The sequence below is a fragment of the Aquila chrysaetos genome, chromosome 7, assembly GCF_900496995.4.
Source record: "Aquila chrysaetos chrysaetos chromosome 7, bAquChr1.4, whole genome shotgun sequence".
In the NCBI taxonomy this organism is placed as follows: Eukaryota; Metazoa; Chordata; class Aves; order Accipitriformes; family Accipitridae; genus Aquila; species Aquila chrysaetos.
Window position 1 is genome coordinate 35,721,272 of NC_044010.1, and position 27,450 is coordinate 35,748,721.

A 27,450-nucleotide genomic window follows, 5' to 3' on the forward strand; every position below is an offset into this window, starting at 1 on the left:
CTCTTGGGTGCGACCCAGGCATCCTAAAGCTTCCCTAACCCCTTGGGAGAGTCCTGCCCAGGGTGCAGGGTCTTATATCCATGTACACTTAGAGGGGCTCTCTCTGGGGCAGGGTGGCAGCGGTCCCCAGGCACGGGCAGGTCACCCTTTCGGAGGTGCCCATGTCTCTGGAGCAGCCGGAGGAGCTGTCTCACGCCTGAACTTAAAACTCATGAGCTGCCTTTGGGACAAGAGCCGTCTCATTGGGGTACTCGCATAGGAGGTGTGGGATCTGGGGGTTGGAAGGGAGGGTCCCAACTCCCAGTGAAGGGGAGCTCCCTGCAAAGAGACACGTGCCCCTGGCTATCAGGTGGAGGCAAATCTCTGCTCCTTCTCTTGCGGCCATGTCTGCTGCACTGGAGGACATACTGCAGTTAGGGGCATCGGGAAGGGTCTGGCGTGTGCCAGCCTGCGAAGTGATCCAGATTCAGACTCAGTTCTGGGCTTCATGGAGTTACGGGGCACTTTAAGACTTACTCATGTGAGTTTGGCATACATGCATGGACTAATATCCTTCAGTTTGCAACAGAGTTGCTAAAATAAATACAGTACAATGAGGTTGAGCTAATAAGTTTTTACTTTTTCTGGACAAATATGGTTATTACTCAAGCAAAAACTCGCAGAAGATCTGGTATAGCTTGTGTCACTCAGGAAACAAAAAGCAGCGGAGACACTCTTCCTAAATATAAATACTTCAGCATCCTATAATTTAATAAAAGTCTCATACAAACTGGATTAGATTGAAAGTATGGACTAGCCACTTAGCAGCAAGCCAAAATCAGAATTGGTTGTTGTGCCCTTGGAGCAGCTCCCGAGACTTATGGAAAGACTGTAAAGCTCTTTGTGTCTTTTGAAAGCAACTCCCCCAACCCGTGTTTCAACAGCACTTCAGTTTAGTCCCACAGCCCTCCTTTCACATTTGCTTTCATTTATGTTTTTTGCAGCCATGGCAAATGGCTCTTCTGACCTTCATTATCAGCTCCTGGAACATAATACTCTGACAGCAAAATTAAGGTCAACCTCTGCTTCCCCTCTACCCCTCGATAACGAGCTCTCAGGATGCATATTCATGAGATGACTGCTACGGGACACAGGGATGAAGCTGTATCCCCTCTCCCAGTTACTGTGTCGTGAGAATGAGTCTTTACGTCTTGAAGGGGTTCGGTTCGCCGCCCCCTCCCATGGGACCACACTCAAGGCACCCGGTGCCACCCGCTCCCCCAGAGGTGAGGAAGGTGCCTTCCAAAGGCGAGCTGCTGCTGCGGGAGCGATCGTTCCCCACCTGCCCAGCACCTCGTCCCCCTGCCCATCACAGCCCTCGGCTGTCCCTTCCCGTCCCTCCTGCCCGTGCTGCCCAGCTCCCCACCTTTCGCGTACCAGGGTGCCACGTCCCACCCGCTCCCCTCCTCAGGGCTCCTCCAGGGCTCTGCCTCTCCCACTCGCCCCCAGGGAAGGCAGGAAAAAGCTGCCCCCCTTGGCCCCCAAACGGAGCCGGGGGGTGAGAAAGAAGGTCTCTGGGGGATGCCTGCAGCCGTCCCTGCGAGGGGGGGAGAGGAGCAGGAGGGTGCAGCTGCCACGTGGCTTGCCCCCAGCCCTCAAGAGGGCTGGATCTTCTCACGGCGGAGACAGGCTCCAGCCCTGGTGGGACCAGGACAACTCGCGGAAACTACACCACCGGCAGCGCGTGCGCTACTGCTAGCAAACACACCAAACCCCACACCTGCTAAAAACCGGGCACCCTTCTCATCCCTCCCACTGCGTTACCTCTCCAGCCCTGGGTAGCTCCATGTAACCAAACATGGCTATTAAACGCAATTTCTTGAGTTATCTTCTCTTTAGTGATATTCTGGGTGGCATTTACTGGACAAATGGTTATTACATTACAATTTTCACCTAGTCATTTTGAGAAACTATCAGCTGGATTGGACCAGAAAGCACCGTCAGCCAGGTGGTTCAGGCTCGGGGGGAGCGGCTGGCCCTGCCGGAGGAGCGGAGGTGGGTGCAGCCAAACTGCTGTGCTACTTCTTGTCATTTCTGCTGACAAAGGTGAGGAGGTCCATCGCCGTGACCACGCCAAACACCATCTGCTTCATGAAGGAACTGCCATTGCCATTGACTGTAAGCACAGAAAATGCCGGTTTAGCGGGAAAAAAAAAAAGAAGAAACTCCCCCCCCCACAGCTGTGCAGAGTCTGCTATTCGCTTATGAAGAGAAAACTTTAATAGGGACAGCAGTTGTCTCTGCTCTGCCTCAGCAGAAATGACTGATGCAGCCTCATTTGGGTTACTGGGATAATGTCAGGGAGGTTTTAGCTGCAGGTAATGCACTCCTTACCAGAGCAGGAAACTTAATTTCCCAGCTGTTTTTACCCAACCTCTGTTCCAGTCCTGCTTCTGACTTGCACCACAAAACTTTTCAGGGCAAAGTAATGGGACTCTTTCTTTAAGAGCAGAACTTTCTGCTCTGTTCTCATAAGGTCCTACACCACCATTAATAAAACAGCATTGCAACAATTGCTTTAACTATCTGAGAAATGTTTTCTTAAATAAAAATAAAACTAGCCACCAGAGTCCAAACACGAGATAAAATGCAAGCTCCAAAGGTGTGGGAAGAAAGTAATAAATAAGGGAGTCACTGTGACGGCATTAAAACAGCAGCTCTGGAAAAGAAAACTGGTCTTGTTTGAAAACCAGAGCAAGAGGCACTGTGTACAGCTGGCTGATATTTTTTGGTGGGTACCATTTAATTTGCAGATACCATATAATTTATATCAAAATGTGATACAAATAAATTTTCATTATATTATGACAACATAGCTGAGAAGAAAGGAAATTCTGCCTAACATTTTTGGAGAGAGAATTGGAAATGTGCATCAAAGGCAGTTTTGAGTGAGAGACACTTGTTTGCAACATTTTGTGGAAACATAGCTGGACTTGCAAGCCAGCCTTAGAGCTGATGGGGTTTTGGGGCAGCAGGCCACGGAGATACAAGCAGAGGGGTTTGGATGTTTGCACACGGTGGGTTTTGGAGGCCCCGAGTTCAGCAGGCAGCCCTTTGCTGGCAGTTGATACAGCGCACTATTGCATGCTGCTCACCGTAGGAATGCTTTGCATGTTCAATGTGTAAACCCATAAAATCAGTATAATTACACCCTTCAGCTCCAATTTAGAAGACCTAAACATGGGTCTTCTGACTGCTTTTTCACGTTGCTAACATTTTAAACAAAGCAACTCCCTTGAGATAAGGCCAAATTTGTACTTCTAGAAGTTTTACGGTATAATTATACTGGAAAGATGTGTTAAGTCAGGTTTGCAGAACAGCACCTGCCACCACACCTCTTTGGGTCAGGGGAGCAACAAGGTGTGATCCCTGCTGCCATCAACGTGTCAGCAACTCTTGCGCTGACGTGGTCCAACTGCACGTGACTCTACTGAGCAGGTTTACTTCAGCAGGGAGGGGGTGGCTCTACAGTGGGCTGAGAATAAACCAAAGCTACTGGTGCGACTGCTTTATTGGACTAGTCTAATGGTGCTCCCGAACTGGCAGAGCATCCCTGTATCCAGCCATGGTCCAGGTAAGGCTCATACACAGATGCCTCAGGCTGCACGCATCGGTGTGCGTTGTGCCTCCTGACTCCCAACTCATGTGCCCCTGCCACAGGGCTTACTCACGGTCCAACGCATTTGTTTTCAGCTGTCTCGACTTACCCTGGACCTCCGGGGTAGGTGTCTGATAGCACCCAGCACGCAAGGCCCCTTAGTGTATCAATTTACCCAGCCCCCTTGGGGCACACAGACATAAGGACATCTCTTGGCTGCGCATCCAGGGGTGGCAAGTGGGAACAGGGGTGTTCGGAGAAGATGGCACAGCCTCTGGGCACGCACAGCAGAAGGTCTTTAAGCAGTGGGATGCAGACTGTGTATTTTGTTCCCTTGCACTTACATGCCTGAATTCCACCTAAGCTTTATCTAATATGCCCAAATGCTCCTTTCGACCTTGCCCTTGGGATACTAAGTCTACAGAGAGCCCTAACTTCCCCCTTGTTTCCTCTGTTGCCCACAGCCAGCAAGGCAGTGATTTGAATTCAGGGTCAAGAGACTAAATGAGTACTTGAGGCCTGAGCCTACAGCTGTGCAGCAAAAGCACTGCACCCCAAACTGCTACCTACAGTCCACCTTGGCTGTCAGAGGGGACCAAACGAAATCCCATAATGAATACCTTCCCATCCCCCCAAGTGGGTTTCCATGGGAAACCACAACATGAGGGGAGGGGATGGAGCTGATGGGTGCTTCAGCGTCACCCCTGCGTGGGGGGACAACACAGCTCCCATGGCCAGGATCTGGGAAGTGCTCCTGCAGGACACACAGCCGGTAGTGTGCTGGTCCCAGGCTCCTGTAGTTAAGGCTTCCCCCTCTCCCCTCATCCCTCTGGTGTCAGGAAAAGAAATGGGTGAATAGTTCGCAGTTCCAGGGCTTTGCAGAGCCACGGGCAGGAATCCTTCCTGCAAAGGCTCAGGGGCTGCACATGTGGAGCAGCTGTGCCGATACCTACCAAGCTCAGTTTGAGAATTTCCCTTTCCCCTCTCAAACATTCATGCAAAGCCCATACAGTGCTACTGCAGATACCTACACTGCATTTGCTCGTGTACAACAATAGCAAAATGGTCGTTCTCCAGGATGCAGGAAAGCTTCCCAAGACTGTCCTCCAGGCCAATCTAAACAGGACAAAAAGAGACATTTTACGTTTCACTTTAAAGGACAGTGGTGTGGAGCCTGACACCTGCCTCTGACTGTGGCCATGAGTGGGCAGGGTGGCACCCAGCTGGACCAAGATCAGGTGCACCTCACCCACCCGGCACTGTTTTGGAGAGATGGGAGAGGATGCAGGCAACCTGCAAACCTGGCTTTGCTGTAGCTGAAATACAGGACTGTCTCCCCTCAGCCCAAAGGGCCTCCATGGGTCAGCATGAGGTGATGGCTCCAGCTGCCCTAAAGCACCATCCGTTTACCTCGCTGCATCTCTGGACCATTGATGGCCATCTGACCAGGCATTCGCCCCCCGCACACCCACAGGACCTGCCCTGCGTCCCGTCAGAGCACGTGCCTGTTGCCCCAGCCCTGCTGAGCCCTGGCAATGGCTGGGCTCTGATCTCAGAAGGTGCTGATTCCCCAGCTGGATGAAATCCTCTGGCAATGTAAGATTGGGAGTGGACATTCAAACACTTTGCTCCTGGTGTAAAAGCTCCCATGTCTGAACCTCACAGGCTCAGCAGCATTTTTGCAGGTGCCTTGTCCTTACTCTCACCTCCATGAAGTTGCCATCACCCTCCCCACCTCTCTCTACCTTCATCTCTCTGTCTTTTCATTAACCTCTTCTCCCAGCTCCTCTCCCACCTCAGGGTGGTGGTGCACCTCTCCCCCTCTCCCCATCCCCGGACAGCGGTTGACACCAGCCACAGCCTTAGCGGTACCTTTGAGAACTGGTCGTAGATGACCTTCGTAACAGGGTCTGAGAACTGTGCGTTTCCAGCCAGCACTGAGGTGAGGGTGTTGCTGAGGGTCACCATTCCCAAAATAAGTCTGTAAGGGAACAGGGAGTTTTCCAAAAGGTCAGACCTGAGGTAGGGCACGTGTTTTATGTAGGGGCTGAACTGCTCCCCTTGAAGTCAGTGACTAAATTGCTGCTGCCGTCAGTGGGAGGCACCAGATTTCTCCTCATGTGAGCAGGACAAGAAGATCCTTGTCCTCACCAAGCTGTTGGTTTAACAGTAGTTAAAGTCTGCTGTTGCAGTGCAGGACTTTTAGCAGCTGGGAGAAGGAAAACTTGTGGGCTCTCCAGTTGCTTATTTGTCTGCATTTCCCACCCAGCCCTCCCCTCTCCTCTGGCTTTCCCTTGCCTGTGCACTGATCCAACCTCTGCTGAGTCTGGTGCGCACTAGATTTGGCTTTGACTTTAACTAGCTCGTTTACAGGGATTTTTCTTGATGAATCTTCACAAGGAGGCAGATGATATTTTAAAAATACGCACAACAGAATCCAACGCAAGAGCCCCATCGCTGGATCAGTAAATGGGACTTTCTCTTTAGCTTCATCATAGCTGCTTTTCCTATGTGAATGGCCACCTTTGTAACGAGCAAAAATAGTTACCCTGATTCAGCAACAACAGGAGCTTGGTCATATCCCTTCTCCTGGAGGATCTCAATTGCCTTTTGACAGCTGACTTCTGGGAGGAGAATGAGAGGGGCTGAGAGATTCAGTTTCTGCACCTTGATGTTCCACCACCTGTTGGAAGACAAATGGCAGCACCAAGCTGTTCCTCTCTGCTGCATGGCTGTGGACCTTGCTCAGGGAGGCAAGGCCAGTAGAGATGAGACCAACCACGCAGAGATATTCTGCCTGCCTGCAAAGCTCGCCTCGCTCCTATCCCCAAAGAAATAATGCTACAAGTCCACCATGGCCGGGTCTTGTTGAAGCCAAGATTTCCCCATGCCCGGTATTCATACAACTCCAGAGGCAGGGCTGAGGCCAACAGTTGGCAAGGTGCTGAGCTGTCCTGAATCCAAGGAAGTTACTGAGGACTTCACCTCAGGCTCATGAGTGGGAAGCCCTGCCAGTTTTACTTCTTCGGTTTGTATGTTTGGTCCTCAAAATGCAGCATTTGCAGCTCCTCCAGGAGAGAGCCTGGCACAGATGCTCGTGTGACTTACAAGGGACAAGCTATGCTTGTTTGCTGAGGACCACTCATCTCAGCCCTTTGTCCTTGCAAAGGCAGGGCAATGCTAGAGGCTGCAAGGGCCAAGAAGAATTCTAACCAGTCACGAGAGGCTTTGGAAATGTATTAAGTTTTTAGGAAATATTTTGCAATAACCTTTGGTTATAGTAACCCAAACGAGCAGGTGACATCAATAATACCTGCTGTCTTTAAAGTGAGACTAGGCGCTTTCTAAACAACTGGCATTTGCCCAGCAACATGTCAACTGGCATTAACAGTTTGTCTGTGATTCCCTGCCTTGAGGGGACCCATGGTGTCCAAGAGACGGCTGAGTTGGTCATCTTTTCTGTCTCGGAGCTCTGGAAAGTGAAAATTTACTGTTCCCTGCCTGAAAAGACCTCCAGAGCTGTTTGAAAGGGTGCTTGCCGCAGCAGGGACCCATTTCCCTGCTGGCCCGATGGTCCTTTGAACATCAGCTGTGGAGTAGAGAGAGGAGGTTTTGAGTGGACCTAGGTGTCCACCTCAGCCGCTCTGTTCAGCAGGGTTTAGGTGGCCTGGACAATGACTGCCTCATGGGAGTGGATTGACAACTTTGGTACAGAAACCACTCCTCTGTAGACTTTGATTGAAGAACTGGGACATCTAACCACTCAAAGGAGAGGAGCTGACATTACGGCCTCCCCAGAGGGATCTGGACTTAACTGCGTTTTTTTCTAAATACTGAAAGATAATATTTTCCTTTGAAGATAATAATTTCCAGACCCAGAAAGTTGATTCCCTTAGCACAGTTTGTATTGGCGGAAGTTGTCTTACCAAGGCTTGTGCTCCTGGACGTCATTTAGGAAACCATTTTTTATCATCCACTTATCATTCAAAAATTTGGACCTAGAAATCACCAACAAAGAGCGAGTCTGTGAGCCTTCCAGAAGAAGTCGTGCTTTGTTTCATGCACTAGACCATAGCACTGCCCCAGGGCTCCCATGATTTTTGCAGCTGGCTGCTCTTAGCCCCTTTTAAGGTCAATGGGAGCTGTGGGTGCTCAGTAACTCTTAGAAGCATGCCAGCTATTTGCCTTCCTAACTTTAGGCATGCAAGTTCAAAAACTGTAGCTTGACTGATTCGTGCTCCGTGCAGTAAGTCAGTGACAAGAGGAAATAAAACCCAAGTGTCCCAGCACCAAGCCCCTGGTGCTTGCTATGGTAGTATGCTATTTCTCCCTGTTGTTTTGTTGTTTTGTTTTTTTTTTCCTGTGAGCTGCTCGAGGGAAACTCCCAGCTCTGGGCTCACTCCAGTTGCCATGCTGTCAGAGTTATTGGGGTGTCTCTCCAGCAACCCACACCACCTGGGCTCAGCAGTGCTAAGCTCATGTCACCGAAGGGCCCCATGGCCCCAACCCGGGCCATATGCAGAGAGTGAGGGAGAAGGCTATGGGATCTCCCGCCCCAATGCTGGAAAGCAGGTGAGGATGCGGGAAACTCACATGTAGTTCCTGACGGAGTCGGGCAGGATGACGACGCAGCGCTGACCTTCCTTCAGGTCCTTGGCAGCCCGCACGGCGACGGACATGGCACTGCCCGAGCTGCCTCCTGGACAGATACCAAGAAGAGAAAGACAAGCGTTGGGGCTGCCCAGGGTGTAGGGCCACAGTCCCAGAGCGTGGGGCACAGAACTGCCCCAGCTAACGGCGCAGAGGCACCCAGGCAAAGCCGAGGCAGAGGTGGCATCTCGTGCGCCAGGGCAGCTCGGGACGCTGGGAGTGGGAGGACAATCGGTCCCACAGCCTTGCAGGTTTTAGGGTCAGGAAGAGGTAGGGACTGAAGGGACGTGTTCATATGGTGGCTCTTGGCAATGGGCTTTTGAGGCAGCATAAGAGTCACCTTATGAACTTCAGGAACCACTTCTTGCGGTGAGTCCGCAGGCAGACCAAAGGCTGAAATACAGGGACATTCATACCACACCTCACCCTTCCTTTGGGTGAGGAGAAGACCATGCCAAATCTAGAGCTTCTGGCTGACATATTTGGCAATCAAAGATTGGCTTTAAATACATTGTAAAGACTGAAAAAACCATAAACATTACATTCATGCTTGGAATACCAGGCCAACGTGATGGGAAGACTTAAACGCTCTCTGTGTCCGTGTGCACGCATGTGGTTTGCTGCACGTAGGAAAAGCAGGTCCCTGCTTTACAGAGGCAATTCTTCCACCAGTAGTTCGAGTACTGGAAGTCAAACACATTCCACTATCTGTGTGCCAATTACACGCTGCATTCAAGGCAGCACGTATTTTACAGCAGGTTAATTAGCACTGGGTCACATTTTTCAAACAAATGAGGCAAGGCCCTGAAAAATGCAGTTCAGGGAACATGAAGCTATTCACAAATTATAGTTGAGTTCAGCAAGTGGTTTCTGTTGAAACACAGTGACTCTGTGCCTGCTAGGTTAAATCAACATTTAAGCGTTTCATTACAAATGGCCCAATCTTTTTCAAAACTCCCTGGATGTGAGCGCTCAGGACTTTTATCAGCTGTAACTACAAGCCTACATATTGTCTGGTCCTGGATGCAAATATATAGCTATCTGCTCGGTGGCAAGGAAGGCTGAAAAAACGCTGATGCTGTGTAGAGGCTCTTAGGGTACAGGCAGGGTTTGTCTGAGGGCACCTGTTCATTTTGGAAAGCTGGTGGGATCACTTACAGCTTGTTGGCACAGGGAGAAATACTCAGTAAGAACATCTTACACTTTCTTTACTTTCAAACTTTCCTGGTCCAAACCTGGCACCTCTAGTGTGGCAACCGTTCAACGACAGAGAGTACAGCCTCGCAGAGTTGTTGGCGGAGCGACAGTTTTAGCCCACCTGTTCTGCCCCGAGTCCCATTAATCCTCTCTTCAGCCTGTGTAACACTACACCACACACGGTTAGGTCTGAAGATCCAGTTCCATGTGCAAAAGTGCTCCGGTAAGAGGAGAGTTATTGCTTCTATAATTATTGTGGCCGATGAGTCAGATCCCAGACCATGGACTCACGGCCACACCTCTGAATTCTACAGTGACCTGCACACCAGATCGGGGTTCAGCCATTCAGCCCTGTTAACCCAGCAGACACAAAATGCAGAGAACACCTACCCCAAAGCATTTTGGTCCCGAAAGGATAAGGTTCAGAAAGTTTGTTAAGAGAAGCAACTGTTGTCACTGGTGCTTACCGCACAATAATCCCTCCTCTCTGATCAGCCTGCGAGACATGAGGAACGAGTCTCTGTCATTGCATTTATACCACTGATCAACCACCTGAAGAGAAAGCAAGAAGGTTGGGTCTTGGCGGTGTTTTTTCAGGCTGTCCCGACCCTCTGAGGCATGCAGTGGTGCTGATGCCTACAACACCTGGCAGCTTTGAGCTGCTTTCCACACTTGTTGAAAGCAAACGCATTTGTCAGGGCATCCTTGGTCTGGAGGGTGTCCTTGCTTGCAGGCACCCACTCTAGCCTTTCCAGCCAGCACCCTTTCCTTGGAGAGTTAGGGATGTCTGACAGGTCCAGAGTCAGGATGCGGAAGAAGGAGTCATGTTCACGATGTCCCAGGCTAGGCTACACTAATGGTCAAGATTTTGCCAGGGAAAGTCAGATCCAACTACAAAAAGAGTTTTGGGTTATTACAGGTCACAGCTCTAAAGCCATGTGCCGACAGCAGAGGTGTAGTTAACACAACATCTGAAAGCAGAGAGAATCTGGGGTCTGAGGCTGTGGGGGACCTTTCTAAGAATGAGGCCAGGGGAACGCACGCAGCTTGAATTAGGGCTTTAAAGCTCTGTGCCTGGTGGCAACTGATACACCGAGAAGAAACTTGACAAGATTCATGATCTGTTGTCTTACATGGCTTGGATCTTGTCTTCCAGCCCATAAATGGTGCAAGCTTTCTGCTGTGTGATTGTGGTGCCTATGACAGTGAAGGCTCAGAAAACGCTAGTGTGATGAAGAGCAGCCTCAGCACTGACCTCTTCTGTGTGATAGTAGTGAGAGAGGCACCTTCTGAACGTTGGTGAGGCTGAGCTGAGGAGGCTGGTACTCTGGCATACTCCTTGTTTGCCCCTGTATTTGCCTTCTCCTTGTAGGTCAGTTATAATCAGGTTTACTCAGAGAGACGCTCTAGTGCTGGGGTCCCAATCCCCCCCCAGCAGCTTGTTCTGCGCTGGGAAGGTACACAAGTAGCCTTAGGGCTGGACCATAGCCGGGTGCCAGAGCCAGCTACTTCTGAACTTGGGAGTAGGCTGGATGCAACGCCAAAGAACAGACAGAAGCCTGTCATCACATGGCTACTTACTGATCTGTCAAGGACAGTAGGGATAAAGTCATGCCCAATGCCCTCCACTTCGATCGTTGTGGTGTTCGTCCTGTTCATCTCACTGGGCAGAGCGACGATGGAGCCGTCGGGATCTACACCAATGATCTTTGAGGGAAGGAAGTTTTATTAAACCACAAAGGGAGTTCAGAAATAGTCAAATACACAACTCAAAGGAAAAATGACCCACGCCTTATCAGCAAGTTTTCCTTCCCATGATATTCATTAATATTCCTATCCACTGGTGGCATGGAGACCTTCCAGGATAAAAGGGTACTGTTTCCTGCTGGCCTTTTAAATAGATCCTAGGTAGTGTTCAGCTGCTGCAGGAGTGACTGGTGGCTTAACATGTTATCACTCTCAAGGTGTTTGTCATCACCCCTTTGGCAGAGCCTGCTACTTCCAAAGCTCAGCCCTTAGGATAGTGTGAGTGCTCCTTAATCTGCTCCAGTGCAAAGCCAGCCAGCTAGCTCAAACCTGTGGAAACCCATAGCTAGACATCCTTTCAGGATCTAGTCATGCTGGCTGACAGTGGCACCTCCCTGGTTGCTTATAGCTTTATGTCTGGGCCGAGGTTGCCTCCCTCAGCACACAGCTTGAGAAGGGATGGTGACACTCTCCACACACAGCTTCAAGCAGTCAGCAAGGTAATCTCATGCCGAGGTCCTCCAGTGCCTGGGTCCTCACCATCTCAATTTGCCTCTGGTGGATCAGGGATCGCTCACACACTGACCACGCCAGAGAGGCAGTAACTGTCAGGCCTCCAGTCTGCCTCGAAGCACAAGCTCTGCAGAATGAGCATCTATGACTGGTGTCAACCATAAAGCACGGAGGCTTTTGCAACGACAGATGAGAAGCACTTGCGCAGTCTGCACCATTTGCAGAGCTGCCAGAACAGAACCTTTCTGCAGGCGGGTTAGCCAGGAGCAGTAATGCCATCAGCTGGGCCAGCCACCTCTGCAGTGGATGTCTGACAGTGTCCTGCCAAGGGCAGGGCACCAGGCGGGGTGGGCTTAGTGGCGGGGCTATGCAGCCTTTGACTTCTAAGGCACTCGGATGGATCTAGGTCAAGGTGAGCGTAACACCACATTGCTTCCAATAAAAGCCAAGCTCACTGTAAAAAACCAGATAGGCGGAGACAACAACTGCTAGCTCACATGAGCCATGGGATTAGGCTTGATCAAAAGCGCAGACGGGAAAACCCAGGGGGGTCACGGCTCCCAGCAGGCAGCCCTGCCTCCCAGCTTACCTTGCACTCCGGGCACTTCTCCTTCAGCTTCCTGGCGATGCCAGTGATGGTGCCTCCTGTGCCAGACCCAATCACCACCATGTGGACCTTGCCTGCAGGTCAGGGAAGAGAGAGGCTTGCAGGGACTCAGCACGGTCTCCAGCATGGTCTCCCCTCTATTCAGGGCACTGCGCAGACGCAGAGCCCGTGTCCTGTGTCCCTCGGCTGCTAGAACCCCGTGTGCGGAAAGGACAGGCAGAGGTCATGCTAACGGCCAAAGTGGGGTCCTGTGAAGAAGCTCAGGAGAGCTTGCAGGATCTGAGCACAACTGATCCTGCCTCAGCGCAGAGGGCTGGAGGTGACCTCCAGGTCTCCCACTGGTCTCCACGATTTCTGCGTCTTTGGCATCTACCGGCTTAAGGGGGAGGGAGTATCTCAGCCCTTCCAGCCCTTTCAAACCGCACCACGTCGAAGGAAAGCACGCACATGAATAGCAGCACGTATCAATAACAGGCACAACTTTTCAGCTAGTGTTAGCATCCACAGTGGAGAGGTGACAGAGCTCTGCCCTGGCACCCGTGTTGGTCAGATGTAGTCCCACTGGCATCAGTGAAATTATACCGATTGAGGACTGGTAGGAGCAGAATCAGTCAGGCCTTCAGAGCCTTATGCTGCAACTGCATTGGGAAAAGGGGACTTGTAAGTCACTGCTGGCAGCCAGCAGGAGCAAAGCTAAACACTGTAGTGGAGGGAAGGCTGGGACTCTCTTGTTCCTGTTGCTACCCAACTGCTTTACTGTTATGATAACTGCTCTCCAGTTAAAACCCTCGAGTCCTGTTTACATTTTGCAGTGCTCCCAGTACTGGCAATAAATTTCACTTCTATCTGCACAGCCATGGACTGGGATAGTCCTTTATCCTCCCCCAGCTGTCACATCAACAGTCATTAGGCTGTGAAGTTTCAGTCTGTTTTGATTTGCAAATGAGTGTGCTGGATCAGACGCGGCCTGCCATGCCCTGATGGATTTATATTCCCCAGTGAGGCCTCTTGGGCAATTTTGCTTTCCCAGCTGACAGGTTGCAGAGACGTTGTAGCCACCAAGAGACGGGTTCTTCCTCCGCCGGTACAGCCTGAATTTGTTAAGCCTCTGGTCTCCTCCCTCAGGCTTTTGAAATGGGAGGCCACAGCAGGGAAGCCCTGCAGGCTCAGGTGTATCTGGAGTGGATCATGAGAAGTCGCTACACTCTGCGTGTCAGTATTATCAAGGGTGCCTTCCCCTACAGAGGCCCTTTTGGCCCTTTCTAGACATTTAGGTCAATAAATGATGTAAAATAAACCTCTCGGAGAGGGCTATAGCCCTCTGCACACTCTCGGCACGTAGAAACAACAGCACAGACGGTACCTTCGCACTGCTCCAGGATCTCCTCAGCTGTGGTGTCGTAATGAGCCAGGGGGTTGCTTGGATTTCGGTACTGTTTATTTCAACAGAGAACAGCAAGAGTTACTGTGTGAAGCGTCGGTCAAATACCAAACTAGCAATAGCTCCTGACAAACTTTACCCAAAGCATGCAACTGCCCCCTCCTCTCCCAGTGAGGGGTGGACTGCAACCTGGCCAGGCCAGGTCACAGGTATTCCTCCTGGTTGTCACTTTGGGACAGATTTCCAAGGACACTTGGGATTTGTCCACGCTGCAAGATTAAATGTGCCCACACTCACTCACTCTCTGGCACTTGGTGCCGGTTCAGTGTGGGGAACGGTGCGGCTGTCCCATATGCTGCATTGCCAGGTTTTGTGGGATCTGGTGGTTTTGTTAAAGCCCTAGCTGCCAGAGAGAGAGGATTGCCTCCGTATTTTAGCTATTGCTTAGATAACCTTTTAACCTTTCCTGTTGCCTCTAAAAAGTTGAAAACACAGCCCCACAATGTTCCTAAAAAGTTCAGAAAACAAAACAAAACAAACCTCCTCAAAAGTCATATTAGAAAACTTTTCAAGTGTCATATATATATATATGTATGATATATATATATATGTTTTATATATATATAATTTTGAGAGCTGCTTTGTCATTTAGGGGCATTTGTGGTTGGCAGTGCAGCATGTTAGGTGGCTGGGAACTCTGGGCCAGAGTAGTTGTCCTACCTGTCCAGAGGGGTTTTCCACGGGGGGTACACAGGTACAGCACTGAAATGTGTGCAGCCCCACATTCACACCCGTAGGCCAGGCTGCTTCTGAAAAGTGTATTCAGACATTGAGCTCCCTTTTTCTTAAAAGGAAGGAGCTTCCCTGACTTTTCTGCACTATAGGGGCTCCCTACTCTCTATAGGGATGCCTTTCTGCAGCGGGGTCAGACCGAAGGGAGAAGTGCCCTCCTGTACAAGACCCAGTGCTGCAGGAACTGCTGGCATGAATCATCAGTGTTTGCCCTTTACAGCATGAGGCATATTTTTGAGGCAGAACAGAGGCTGCTAGCCAGGCATAAAAAGTGATTTTATTTTAGGTCAGAGTTAAATCTGAAGCAATTTGAGAAGTCTTTGAATTGTGCAACAAAACCCAGCCTCGCCCACATCCAGGCTTTGGCAGAAGTATTACAAGTTTGGAAGTGTCCCTTATTTTGTTTCTGCCACCCCGTGCTTTAGAGAGGAGAGATTAAGTTTCAAACACCATAAAACGCTGACGAAATCTGCCTCCGCTGCCAGTCTGAACGAAGCCCCCAAACACAGGCACACTTGGAACACTTGCTATAAACTGGAAAGAGAGTCAGTGGAGGAACGGCATTTACCTGGTCCAGGATGTGAGAGTTTGGGATTTCACTTTTCAGCTTCCAGGCAACACGAATGTTAGACTCCGGGGCATCAAAGCGGGTGCACGGGGTCCTCACGATTTCGACACCCAGCGCCTTCAGAATATCGACCTTTGGGGAGGCAAGAGAGTAGATGTAACGCAACTGATCCCATGTAGCGATGGTAATCCGAACCTGCGGGCTCATGGCAGTGTCAGATGCCAGAGGAGCTTTGCATGCGGGAGACATTTAGCATTTGGAGATACAATGTCCGATTCTCAGTTTTACTATCTCTGACATCCTCCTGGCACCCAGGGCCTCCTGCCTGAAGCTGGCACACAGATTCTAACCTGGCCTCGTGCCCTGTCCTACTCGGAGGGCAGGCTGGGGACACGGCGGAGGTAGGTAACACTGCGCTGCTCCTTCGTGCCTGGGGAAAGGGGCAGAGAGAACCGGGGTAGGGAGCAGGTCTCCTATGTGCTGTGGTCTGAGCTCCCGCATGCAAGGAGGAGGTCTTAAAGCTGTCTTTGTCCCAAGTCTCTTCTCTCCCCTCAACAAGCACGGGGAAGGAGCAACTACAAGTCAGCCTTAAGGTATTAATCCACTGGGAGATGCAGTTGCTGGGGGGGAGAGGGGGTCAAAAGAGAAGGGTGGGCGAGTGTTGGGGCGGCTGGAGATGAAGGCCATGGCAGCTGGAGGTGGCATTTGATCCAGACTGAGCTTAAGTGAGATTTAGGTTGAAATGAGGGTGGTGCTTTGGAGAAGGGCTCCGTTCTGAGCCAAGTCAGGGTCCAGGTCTGGCTTCACTGGCATGACTTCAGCTGAGCAGTTTGTGAGACTTTTGGCTCCCCAGGGCAGAGATTTCTGCCATCTCCGGGACAGCAGTTTTACCTGATCATCAGCTCTTGTGCAAGTGACTTGACTTCCACCATCTCAAGAAAGCAGCTCAGACAACCGTAAGTGTCTCCAGGTTAAAGAAAACCGTAGAGACACAGGGAGACCAAGTGACACATCAGATGTCAGAGGGGAATTTAGCAGGACAGGCACCTGCCTGCCTCTCCTCCACTCCGTCCGGCCCTTGCCCTCACTGACAGCAGATACTGCTCCATGTCTCTGCAGCCATGCACTGTGTTTGCTAACACATGACCCCAGCTGCACTGCTGACACTGGATAATCAGCCAGGCCATCACAGCGTGCTTTTTTTTCATCAAGAGGACATCTTCTGAATAACTACAGAGCTATGTCAGTGTGCGTGGCAAGGCTTGTTACCCTTTAAAGGAGAGGGCACTCCATCTCTAGAAAGGGAGAGGCAGAGAGAGACAGGGAAGGAGATGTTCCCCGGCTGTGGGGTAATACCGTACAGAGCTCTGACCTTCTCCATGCTCATTTTCTCCGGCAAGACAATGATGCAGCGGTAACCTTTCACTGCAGCTACCAGTGCCAGCCCGATTCCTAGGTGGTGGGGAGGAAAGGGAATTGGTTGACAACAGCATTTGGCAAGGCCAACTGACATGCGTTGCTTCCTACGGTCCTCTCTCCCACCAGTGAACGTAACCTAGAAATGTTCACCGACGAGCTACAGGTGAGGGCATCCTCCGCGAGCCTCTTGTGATGAGCCGGGAGTGCCAGTGAGCGTGGGAGGATGCGGTAACAGGGGAGCCGAGCTGCAGTATCCCTCTTGCTAGCAGGAATCTATTAGCGTTCCTCTTCCTTTGTTTTCCAAAACACGGGAGAGAGGTGATTTTGCTTCAGGAGTGCCTTCCCCTCCCCCTCAAATGATGTCAGTGGAGGGGGGGGGGGGAACGGGACACCCACGAAGCTGCACATGTCACCCCGTGATGAGCAAGCAAAGGAGACCTCTGCTCCAGTTTCACTGGGGGTGATGGATGGAGCCAGCTGCTCCCCAGCTAGAGGAGGAAGGTGAGGCTGGAGCAGTGTGTCCCTGCGAGAGGCTGTAGGGAGGATGCTACTGCCCCGGGTGGGCTGGCAGCCAGCACGAGCCACCTGGGGAACAGCCCCTGGGGACACACAGGTCCCCTCGCCCCCGTGTCTGAGGGGTGGCCAGGAAAAGGCGGGGGGGCTGGCTCTGAGATGTCTGCAGCAATGAGCCAGTAAGGAGCAAAATTCCTGGAGTTGAGCCCCACTCTGCGTGGGGAGTGCCCCGAGGGACATGGCCTCAACTCCGTCCAGAGCACCTCAACAGCCTCTGTTGTGCCTTTTTGCAGGAAAGCACGCTATGCACATACAGGTGTCCCTGCCATGGCGGGGATGCTGGTGCAGGGAGCAGAAAGGGACATGGAAACTTGTGCTGATGGTCCTGTGCAGGCCGCAAAATAGCAGGGGGGCTCCTCTGTTGTCCCCTCTCATCTGGTACCCCACCATAATCTAGTGCCTGAGCAGGATGACAGTGACAAGAAAAAAAACCAGATGATTTATCTTCCAGCCCATCAGGGAAACCCCCTCTGGGAACCTCTTAATATTCAAGAGCTTCCCAGCCTGAAAACACCTGGGGTTGCCCCAGCTCCTCCAGCTCCTGAGGCTGTTCGCCTTGCCACAAGGCAACCTGCCATGCACACCCGTGCAGGCGTGGGACCCTCTGGAATTGCAGCAAGGAGGCACCTCAACACCCCAGGATGCCCACGGCCACCGGGAGGGGAGCCAAGGGGAGGACAGAACCAGAGCCGTGGGGCCCAAAGCTGACCTTGTAACTTCAAGTGCAAGAGCTCCTCGAATCCCTGCCCCCTCCTGCAGCCCCTCCGAAATGCCACCCTGCCCAGTACCCACGCGGGGGGAGCATCCCTGCCCTTCCCACCTGTGTTTCCTGAAGTGGGTTCAATCAGTGTGTCTCCTGGTTTTATAATCCCAGCTCTCTCTGCGTCTTCCACCATCCTCAGGCTGATGCGGTCCTTCACACTGCCCCCCGCGTTGAAGTACTCACATTTTGCCACTGGAAATGAAAGGGGAGGCTCTGTCAGGGACAAGCTACAGCCGGGAGCACCAGCTCCTTGCTCCCCCAGCCCTCGCTGCAGTCATTTGAGGACACCCATTCCTCCGCTGCAGGATGGTCCTTTGCTCAGGGGAGCACATCTGCCACCTGCTTACAGGGTGCCACAGCTTGTCATGGGATTACCCATCAGCATACCTGCCCATAGTCCATCTTTCCCCCACGTTTCATCTACCTGCAGCACCCTGAAGGCAGCGGGCAGGCCTGGTTAATCCAGGATGGGTTTAAAATCAACTGGATGTACACGGATTGCCAGGTGGAAGGTCCAACCCTGGTACAATACACCTTGCTACCCTGCCTTGAGGACTCCTTTCTGAGCAAGGCAGTGACAGGGTTAACAGCAAGATGTCATGGTCTTTCCTGGGGCATGGCAGTTATTAACAGGTATCTAAAAAGGGTCCCTTCTGTAGGGTTGCTCTGCAGTCCTGAATGGGGTGCCATAAAGAAAAACAAACAATAAAAAAAAGCACTTTCAAGTCAGCCAAAATTATAATTTCTTCACTGAGCTACCAAAAAAAACAAGTAATGGAGACTTCCCAAGGCATGCTCAAACTGCAAGGCACACCTCAGTTCCTAATCAGGTCCTCCACACCACTAACGCTTGGGGCAGGACTCTTCTTACCGAGGTTTTGATGAACATCTACATCTGAACTGATGGTACTGAGCTCTGTTTTATGGACAACAGGGAGAAATGGGTACTTTCAGGGTGTCATTCACTTCATCTTAGCGGAGACAGCTACTTGAGGCTGAGAAATCAACCTGATACTTGAGCAGCCAGAACGGGGAAAAAAATCTTGTGCTCATCATTACATTTTATAACGCAAAGTGCCAAAAATTCAGCTACACAGACAACCCTGGAGGCACAGAGGTTACAAGGTAATCCCATCCAACCGTAACTGCTTCCTTGACGCAGCAGTGCTGCCAGCACTCCTACATTTGCTGGGTAAGAGGCTCCGTGCTGACCTGCAGCTCAGAGAGGACCGTGTAGCTGCTCTGCCCGTCCCGCTCTCCTTCCCCTCCTGCGCCAGGGGAGGGAGACACCATCCCACCAAACTGGGTCTCCCCGGCTTCCCCGCTGCTGTTTGCACCAAATCCTCCCATGCCCCTAAGGCGCCTGCCCCAGCGAGACATCCTCCACGGGACAGTCTGCTTCAGAGGTGGACCAGGCGTTGCAGACCTGTCCTCCTGCCTCCGCCACCTCTGTTCCATGGATCCCCACCGTCCCCTGAGGTCTCATTCTGGGAAGCGAGAGGCGGTGCAACGTAGAGGTTGCAGGGTGAGCACTCAAGTCGCTCCTTCTTACCCAGCTACGTGACTCTCCTGACTCTTACTGCTTCTGAGACATCTGTCCTTCCGCCCAATTTGGCTGAAATTAATTAATAGGGTTAAAAGTTCTAGGAAAGGAGACTGAAAACTCCATATGCACAGAGATATCCTAATCTTATCATCCTTATGTCCGTAGGGGACCAGGCTAAAAGCAATCCTTCCATGAGATAGCATCAGCCCTACGCTAACATCCCCTCAGGGGGGAGGACTTGGGTCCTGCTGGAAAACCTGACCCTGCAGCCAGCGCCTTGGCCTGGCTTTTAGCACCAGGGCCTGGCACGCGTGTCGCTGATAAACCCAGCTGTCTGCAGCCCCTGCTGCTCTGCCCAGGGCTATGTTTTGGGAAGGTCCCCAAAAGAAACTATCGCTGCGCCCAGGGCAGTGATGCAGAGCGCCTGGCCCAGCTCCAGCTGACCTGGCGGAGACGATGCCATGGCAGAGCAGAGTCCTCCCTGCGTGGGAGCTCTGCCTGGCGGCCAGGGGCTGCGCTGGTGCGTGTCCCCTGCAGCCCAAGCTGCTCCCTCTACCCGGGCAGGCTGCGGGAAAAGTGCCGCCATGCCCTTCGCCCCGTCCCAGACACCACGTTTCGGGAAGGCTCGTCCGGTCGCTCCTGCACACGCCACATGGTACCCCGGGTGCTGCAGCATCCCTGCCCGTTGCCGTGTTGTCATCCACCCACCTCCAAATTCAGCTCAGCTCTGGTCTGAGCTTACGCCGCTGTTATTTGGGAAGAGAGATGCCTCCACCACCATTACCCCCCTGCTCGCTGCAGCTTGAAACCATCCCGTTTGGTCTGACAAATGGCTGTAGTGTAACCTAATAAGTGGGGGTACCCAACACGTGCCGCATCTCGCCCTCCCCATCTGCACTTGCTCTCCACAGAGCCTCTTCTGAAGCCCCCCTCCAGCACCGCCCCTCACCCTCACCTCGTGGCATGGAAAAACCTGGTGGAAAGGGGACACTCACAGAGCTCACACTTGAGCCCATAGGACTTCCCAATCTTGTTGACTCGGACCATTGGGGTGCAGCCAATTTTCTTCAGGATGTTGGGCAAGATCTTTGTTTCTTCTGGCCTGAAATAATGCAGGGAAAAAAAAAGAAATATGTCACATCAAAGCAACTGTTATGCAACACGAACCAAGATAAAATCTAAGTGAGGTTTCAGCAACTTTAGAAAGGCCACCAAGGGACACCCCAACCCCAAGAGTAAAGGTCCCCATCGACAATTAATGGCAACAGGAACTAGTTATGGTTTTCCATCACTCTTACAATGAGTTATTAGTTCTTTTGCATAAAAAATAAGGTAATTAATTTTCAGGGCTGTTCTGAAATGTCTTGTTCTGCAAGGTCCTAGGCCAGGCCTATAACTAAGTGAAATGAGAAGAGCTCACAAGCCTTGGGATTCTATGTAGTGGGTGAGAAAGCCAGAAAGCCGTGCACAATACAAGGCTCCTCCTCTTTCCTCCGTCCTACCCAGCACCACCTCTGCTTTTTGCATTATCAGCTGTCTCTGGGCCAACTCTTTCTTGCGTGGCCAGGACTCCCAGACTTGCAAGGATGGCTCCAAGCCATCAGAAAGGCCCAAGCCACAGAGGACTCTGGAGGGTTTTTGCAAATAATTAAACTGAGCTCTTTGATCAGTGCAATCCAGCCTCCCAGTTTTGCTAGTCTTTGTCAGACTCCGGCCGAAGCCAAGAACCACGTCACAGCAATTGCAACCAGAATGGAAAAGTCTTGTTTGCCCGACATGCAACTGAACGCATCTTGCCACGCAGCCAGGGAACTCGTGTCCTTGAACTTTTTAAAGGATAGAGGGAAAAGAGTGATGAGGGCTGTGTTTATTGGGGCCACAAACATATTGCCCCTGGTTGATAGCCAGCACGTCTCTCTCTGAGTGGGGTGAAAAAGCCCCACTCCCTCGCTGCTCAGCTCTCCTTTGCACAGCTCTCCCCTACTATCATCCTTTGAACCTTGAACCCAAGTTATCCTTGTCTGCTATCGCAGCTAGGCAGATGGCTGTCTGCTGACAGAAAGTCCATATGTTGCAGGGACGACATGCTGATTTAGTTAAAGACACACACACCTCCCTCCAGGTTTTGCAAGCGTGATATAAACACTTCTTGCTTTGCAAGAGTACGGGGGTAGTGGTTTAGGGCAGGTCTTTACTACCAAGAGGAGCCAGCTTCCTTACATCTCAAGCCCAGAAATGATGGAGTATTACACGCGTGCTGTTACCTCTCCCTCCATGGAAAGTGTTACTGCGCACATTGCAATCTCTATTGAGTGCTGGTAAATGTGAGGCATTAACTCAATAAATGAGCTTCCCCCACAGCTGCAGTGATTTTCCATCTGCTCTAAAAGCCACCAAAACGCTCAGTGGGGCTGAGCCATGGCACAAAGAGACTTCAGCTCCTTCGGGCAGCATTTAACTAGAGCCTGGCTTTCCAGAGAGTGACCTGCGTATTACGGTACACATCTGGATTGCAGGAAGTCAGCTCGAGAGAAGAAAGATAGGCCATTTATTTACCTTCAGCTAGTAACTGCAATTGTGGTAAACGAGATGCTACCGTGCCCTTTGAACCGCAGCGAGGCGTGATGTGGCATGGTGAGGTGCTGTGCAGCCCTGGGGTCTGCAGTGGCGGAGCCTGGCGAGGGGACAGGGAAGGGGAAGGCAACCTGTGCTGCCCTGCATGCCGGGGCGAGCCTTGCTGGGAGGGCAAAGGTGGGAACCAGAAACCGGACTCTGCTCTTTTGCACTGCCACCAGCTACCCTCCCCTAAAAAGACTAGCTTTTCTCTCACTTTGGGGCAAATTTTCTGCAGTTCCTATCAAATTCCTTTCCTAATCACTACCATATTTTAATACAAGAATAATAGCCGCACGGTCAGCTTCCTTCCCCAGCTGCGTGAGCTCTGCGCCTGTGTGCCTGAAGGCAGCAGGTCTATGGGGATACAAGGATCTGTGGCAAATGCCTTTGGTGCTCCCAAAGGATGTGGTGGGGACACTCTAGTCCTGCAGCTGCTGGTATCAGTTCAGGATCGCAGCAGACAAGGACGGTTTTTCTCCAAGATTTCTGCTTTTGCTCATGGCATGTTATTCTATAAGGTGTCCAGGGGAAAAACAGTCCTGGCAAACCAAGTGATTCTTGCTGAGGTTATAGAAGGCCAGAATTAGCTCAAGGGATATCAGAACCAGTCTACCTCTGTATCTTTGGGAAAATTTAAATAATTAATATTCTTAATTAAAATAACATCTTGCCTTCTCCCTCCCCCGCCATTCTCTGCTTCTATCCCCAAAACTCAATCAGGTTTCACACGGGAATCTCAGAAAGTCCAGAGATTTTTGCTACCTCGGCTGCCATCTGTGGTTTACCCAGAGCAGAGCAAACAAACCAACCCCCTCCATGCACTTCTGCAAAGTAAAAGAAATGATGTGACGTGTCCCACTGTATTTTCTTCACTGCTATATGGTGGGTTATGTTTCAGTCCCTGCCCCAGAGATGCTGCAGCCAGACCCCATCCCCAGGGAGCTGCCCAATTCCCTGGGCCTGGGGCTGCCCTGGTGCCCCCCCAGGCTGCCCACCTCCTGGCTGGGGGGTGGGATGGGCCCCCGCACTGGCCCCCACCTTGCTGCCCCGTGGCACCCTGATGCTAAATTTCTAAAACCCAAGAATGTAATCCTGCTCAGCATAACTGAGAAAAACCAAACCAAAACAGGTTGACTGAAAAGAGCTGATCCTATCCTCAGGTGCTAGCTGCAGGGATTGCCCTGGGGGAGTGCCTGGATGCGCGTTTGCTGGATCAGCTCTGGGGCTGTGGATCCCGCTCCTCCCTCCTTCATCTGCCAGACCCAGAGGCTGTCCTGGGCTTCACGCGTGCCGGTGGCTCCGCTCTGCCCGTGCCCGTGTCCTGCCTGGCAGGCAGTACGAAGCTCCCCAGCCGGCTCCCGGCTGGCAGGCGTCCACGCAGAGCGGTGCCGCACCTCCCGTGGGCTCCGGTTCCTCACTGGATGGAGCTGAATTCATGTTTTACATCTTTTGGCACAGCAGGGACGTGTCCGCAGTTCCCCTGACATTTATAGGCCAGCCTTATCTTTAATAGCTTGGCTGGGTCTGGTTTGCTGGGCCATTAAAGCACCTCTCTTCAAGTCTAGTCTGGGCGCTTTGGCAGGCTTACCTCACCCTGGGAGGTAACCCACTGCTGTGAGGACAAGAACCGCTCATAGCAATCACTTTGCTTTGCACTGCGCTCTTGGGTTGCTTACCCAGAGTAGGCAACCTCTGCGTGGGCCATTTTCTACTTATTTAAAAGCCCAGGCCTTGGTAATGCATTTTCGTGAAGGCATCCTAGCCATCGGTAAAGACATCACGAGTACCTTGAAATCTTCTTACACGCAGCTTCAGACTGTTTGAATGAACAAGGGCAGCCAGACTGCAGCCCTTTTACTGGTTACTGTATGGCCGTTACTGACTGTGCTGTACAACGGGATGGGTGCAACAGCTTTGGGGTATATGCATGCATTACGCTACAGCCAGGAGAGCCATTCCTGCACCTCCTCGAGTCCCTAGCAGTCGGGAGTGCCTTCACTTCTGCTGTGCAACACCAGACCTCACAGAGTTCACTCTGCAGAAGCGTACAAGTCCCTGGTTGAAATCTACCTCTGAAATATGTTCATCTTCAATCTTCTAAAATAAGAGGCAACAAACTAGCAGATGTTTTCAAACATGTGCTAGAAAACACAGAGCTGAGTCCTGAGCCAGCCACATCTTTCTGCAAGATTAAAGGGAGTGAGAAAGTTCTTCCTGGAGAGGAGATACTAGGTGGGATTTGCCTTCTGGAAAATAAACCATCATTAACATAACATATTGTCATACTACTGACTTCTGGTCATGACCATCCTGGTGTAACAATAATACTTCTTCTTCAGAAAAAGACACTGAGGTGTCTGCACTCTGAAATAACCAGCACGAAGGAATTACTTACAAGGGCATGCAGGAGTGTGGAGACTTGGTGGCAGGTGTTGCAGCTGTCCATGTGCACTTACTGGGCAAGTTGGGAAGAATCCACGTGCTGTCGGCTTTGCTTTCCTGACTCCCCATGCAACTGCTGTTCATGAGCAGGCACGTCTTGGTCAGCTCCTGTGTTGTGGAAATAGAGACCCACAGTCACCTGGGAGGAAAAGCGGGTGGGCAGGCACCTGAGCAATAGTTGTCAAAGGCAAGAAATTACATTTGGGTGTGAAGACAGGGTGGCCAGCCTGCATGGGGCATCCCTACCGGCATTTCAAAAACCCAGTTCTAACAGATGCATAAAATTGCTCTTTCGGAGTGGTATACTAGACCACGCACATGGTAAACCATCATTTGGCCACCATCTCTAGTAAATCTTCCCCTGCTCTAATGTACATTGAAGCATCGCCTCCACTAGAAAATTTAGTGCTCTGTATTTAATTATTTGGTCAAGAGCAATATTTTTCACCCTAGCAGTGAAGAAACTGCAGATAAGTCTACCCAGCAATAATTTGAGAATACTTGTACGGTGGTAGTGGGCCTCAAAGGGCCTAAGGACACCCCTGCTCTGGCATCTGAGTTTATTAAAAGTGAAAAAAGAGAATCTATAGAAACAAAACATCAGGAAAGGGCAGCAAAGGGGTACAGAGCAAGTTCCACAGCAAAACAACTTAAATAGAGGAGGACTCATCAGACTGGAAATGAGACAGGTGGCTGGTAGTGACAGTGGGCTGTAAATCCTGGGGGATCTGGAGAAGGTGACTGAGAAACACTTTTTTTGTTTCTCAACACCAAATAATAAGGCAAAATGAAATTATTGGGAACAGCTATAGGAGCAGAGCAGGTAAAAGTGGAACCATGAAAGGATTAAACAAGTTTGCAAAGGTCGAGTTCTTCAGTGACTTTTAAACACACTGGCTCTAATGGTACCTGCGCTCTGTGAACATGGTAATTTGCTGTGCTGGTTTCTCCGTGTTGCTTGCGCATATACAGAGAAAAGGAGGCTGGTTTTATAGTTTGTTCTCAGCATTTGCTACTGACCAATAGCAGAAACAAAGGTTACATGGCGGTTTGGAGTGACCCTCTCTGCAATTCATCAGCCACCCTTTTCTGCTAATGAAACCAGCCGCATGGAGAAAAGACACATGATTTTGGTAACTGGAAGTTTCTTTTCTGGCTTGTTCACAGAATGAATTTGCCTTGATTCAGCCTTTGCTGAATAAAGGGATCTTGCAGCTCAGTAGGGTCCTGGTTAGAGACTTGTGTCTTACTTCAGTTGAGGGTGAAAGTTGGCGTTGACCTACTTGTTGTAGCACAGCCTGCCCTGTCTTCCCACACTACTGTGGTGGTGCATTTTGCAATTACAGCAAGTGTAATGCTCTCGTAAACTATACTGTGGTAGAAATTCTCAAGGGCATGATCGTGATGTTGGACCTTCCTTCCACGTTTAACTTCAGATTGAGAACAAAGACGTAATTTTGAAATTCGGTAGAACCAAACCAGTGACACAAAGAAAGACCCCATTTCTAAACGCAGAGGACTGCCTGCAGAAGGGCCAGCCCTGCTGCCACGTGGAGGGGAGGGGATGTGGGAAATCCACTCTAGCTACTGCCCCGGGGAGGGAATTCAGGCCACTGACGGGAGGATGCTGGAGCCAACGTGCACCGCACAGATAGCGGAGGCCGACAGGTCTGCGGAGCATCGTCTTCATCCCAGGCCATAAAGCCACCGCTCTGCCCGCCCCGGACACCCGGGCTGCCTGCAGTGCCTGCGAAGCCCAGCTGACTCACAACGGCCAGGCAAGCAGCCAGCAGGCTGTTATGGCTGGGTCCTGATTATCTAATTAATTTGTGGCTCGACATGTGAGCCCAAGGGCAGCCTTAATTACCATCTCTGCCATCCTTCTTCCGCTCGCTTGCTCGTTTCACCCACTTGGCAGGAGCTGCTTTGAAGCAGGACGGCGGCACTACCTGAGGTCAGCACCGTGCTTTCCCCACCGGCTGGGCGGACGGGGCTCTCGTTCGCTCCCTGAGTGTTGGGCTGTCCCTGAAACACAGAAATACACCACACCATCGTTCTGGCAAAAGCAGAGGACTGAAATGGCCCACGGCACACGGCCGAGCTTTCTTCTCAGCTAGAAGCCCTAGGGCATCTCCAAAGATGGAGGTCAACAACCTTGTGTCTCCACCTGGCCCCACAACCGAAGCTCGAAGCAGGATGGCAGGCAGGTGACACCGGGCCACCTCCACATCAGGCGCTGAGCTGCCTTTTCTCCTCCAGAGACACTGACCCCAGACTCACAAAGCAGCGAGAGACCGTGAGGATGCAGGGCGGTCACGCCAAAACGGCTTGGACCCAGCAGCTGACAAAAAAAATCTCTCGGCAAACTTTGCCTCCCAGTGCTCTTCCCCGCCCCCCCAAACCCGTTGCTTCTTGGGAGGGATTAAAGGAAAAAAAAAAAAGTTCATTTCCTTGCAAGCCAGGATTTGTGTCGGCCTTGAGTGTATCTCCCCAAGCGAATCCTTGTTTACCTGGTGAATTAACTGGGAAGGAGCAAAAGTCACTTGTGGGTAAAGAAGAGATAAGCCACAGTGTATCAGAGGCAGTTATCACGCTTTCACAACTGAGGTCACTGGTTACCAACCAAAATGTTGGCAAACCAGATTTTACGAGTATTTTTTTTTACTTTTTGCTTTTCTGGTGATCCCCATCTCGACCATTTTGGAAAGAGAGGAGAGGCAGTGGGCTGAAACTATTAGGGCTGCTTTCGCACGTCTTTTCCCTCTTTGCCGGCACATGGCTCCCTGTCCCGGTGGGTGCCAGCCCCAAGGGAGGTCGGCATCGGCTGCGGGACCCCGTGCGAGCCCCCCTCTTCCCTCCAGCCCCGGCTGCTGCTCCTTGTGCCCCACCTTTCCCCGTGGGGCAGCTCGGCGGAGCTGCAGGAGCGACGTCAAGCTGCGGGGATCGCCGGAGAGGGCCTGGCCCCAGAGCCGCTTCACGTTTCAGCCGAGCACAAGGGGA

The 27,450-nt window shown here is 51.5% G+C and overlaps 1 protein-coding gene across 1 annotated transcript; it reads right to left on the minus strand.

Moving 5' to 3' along the window:
• Window positions 1-598: 598 nt before the first annotated feature.
• On the minus strand, window positions 599-26,436 carry LOC115344064 (cystathionine beta-synthase-like). Its single transcript, XM_030020873.2, has 16 exons — window positions 26,318-26,436; window positions 24,404-24,558; window positions 20,388-20,494; window positions 17,904-18,038; window positions 16,464-16,543; window positions 15,092-15,223; window positions 13,714-13,783; window positions 12,333-12,424; window positions 11,066-11,191; window positions 9,952-10,036; window positions 8,231-8,336; window positions 7,564-7,635; window positions 6,186-6,320; window positions 5,510-5,618; window positions 4,669-4,753; window positions 599-2,155 (listed from the first exon to the last, which is right to left on the minus strand). Exons 1-16 carry the CDS (start codon window positions 26,327-26,329, stop codon window positions 2,058-2,060), a joined length of 1,599 nt encoding a protein of 532 aa, XP_029876733.1. The 5' UTR covers window positions 26,330-26,436; the 3' UTR covers window positions 599-2,057.
• Between the last annotated feature and the right edge of the window lie 1,014 nt (window positions 26,437-27,450).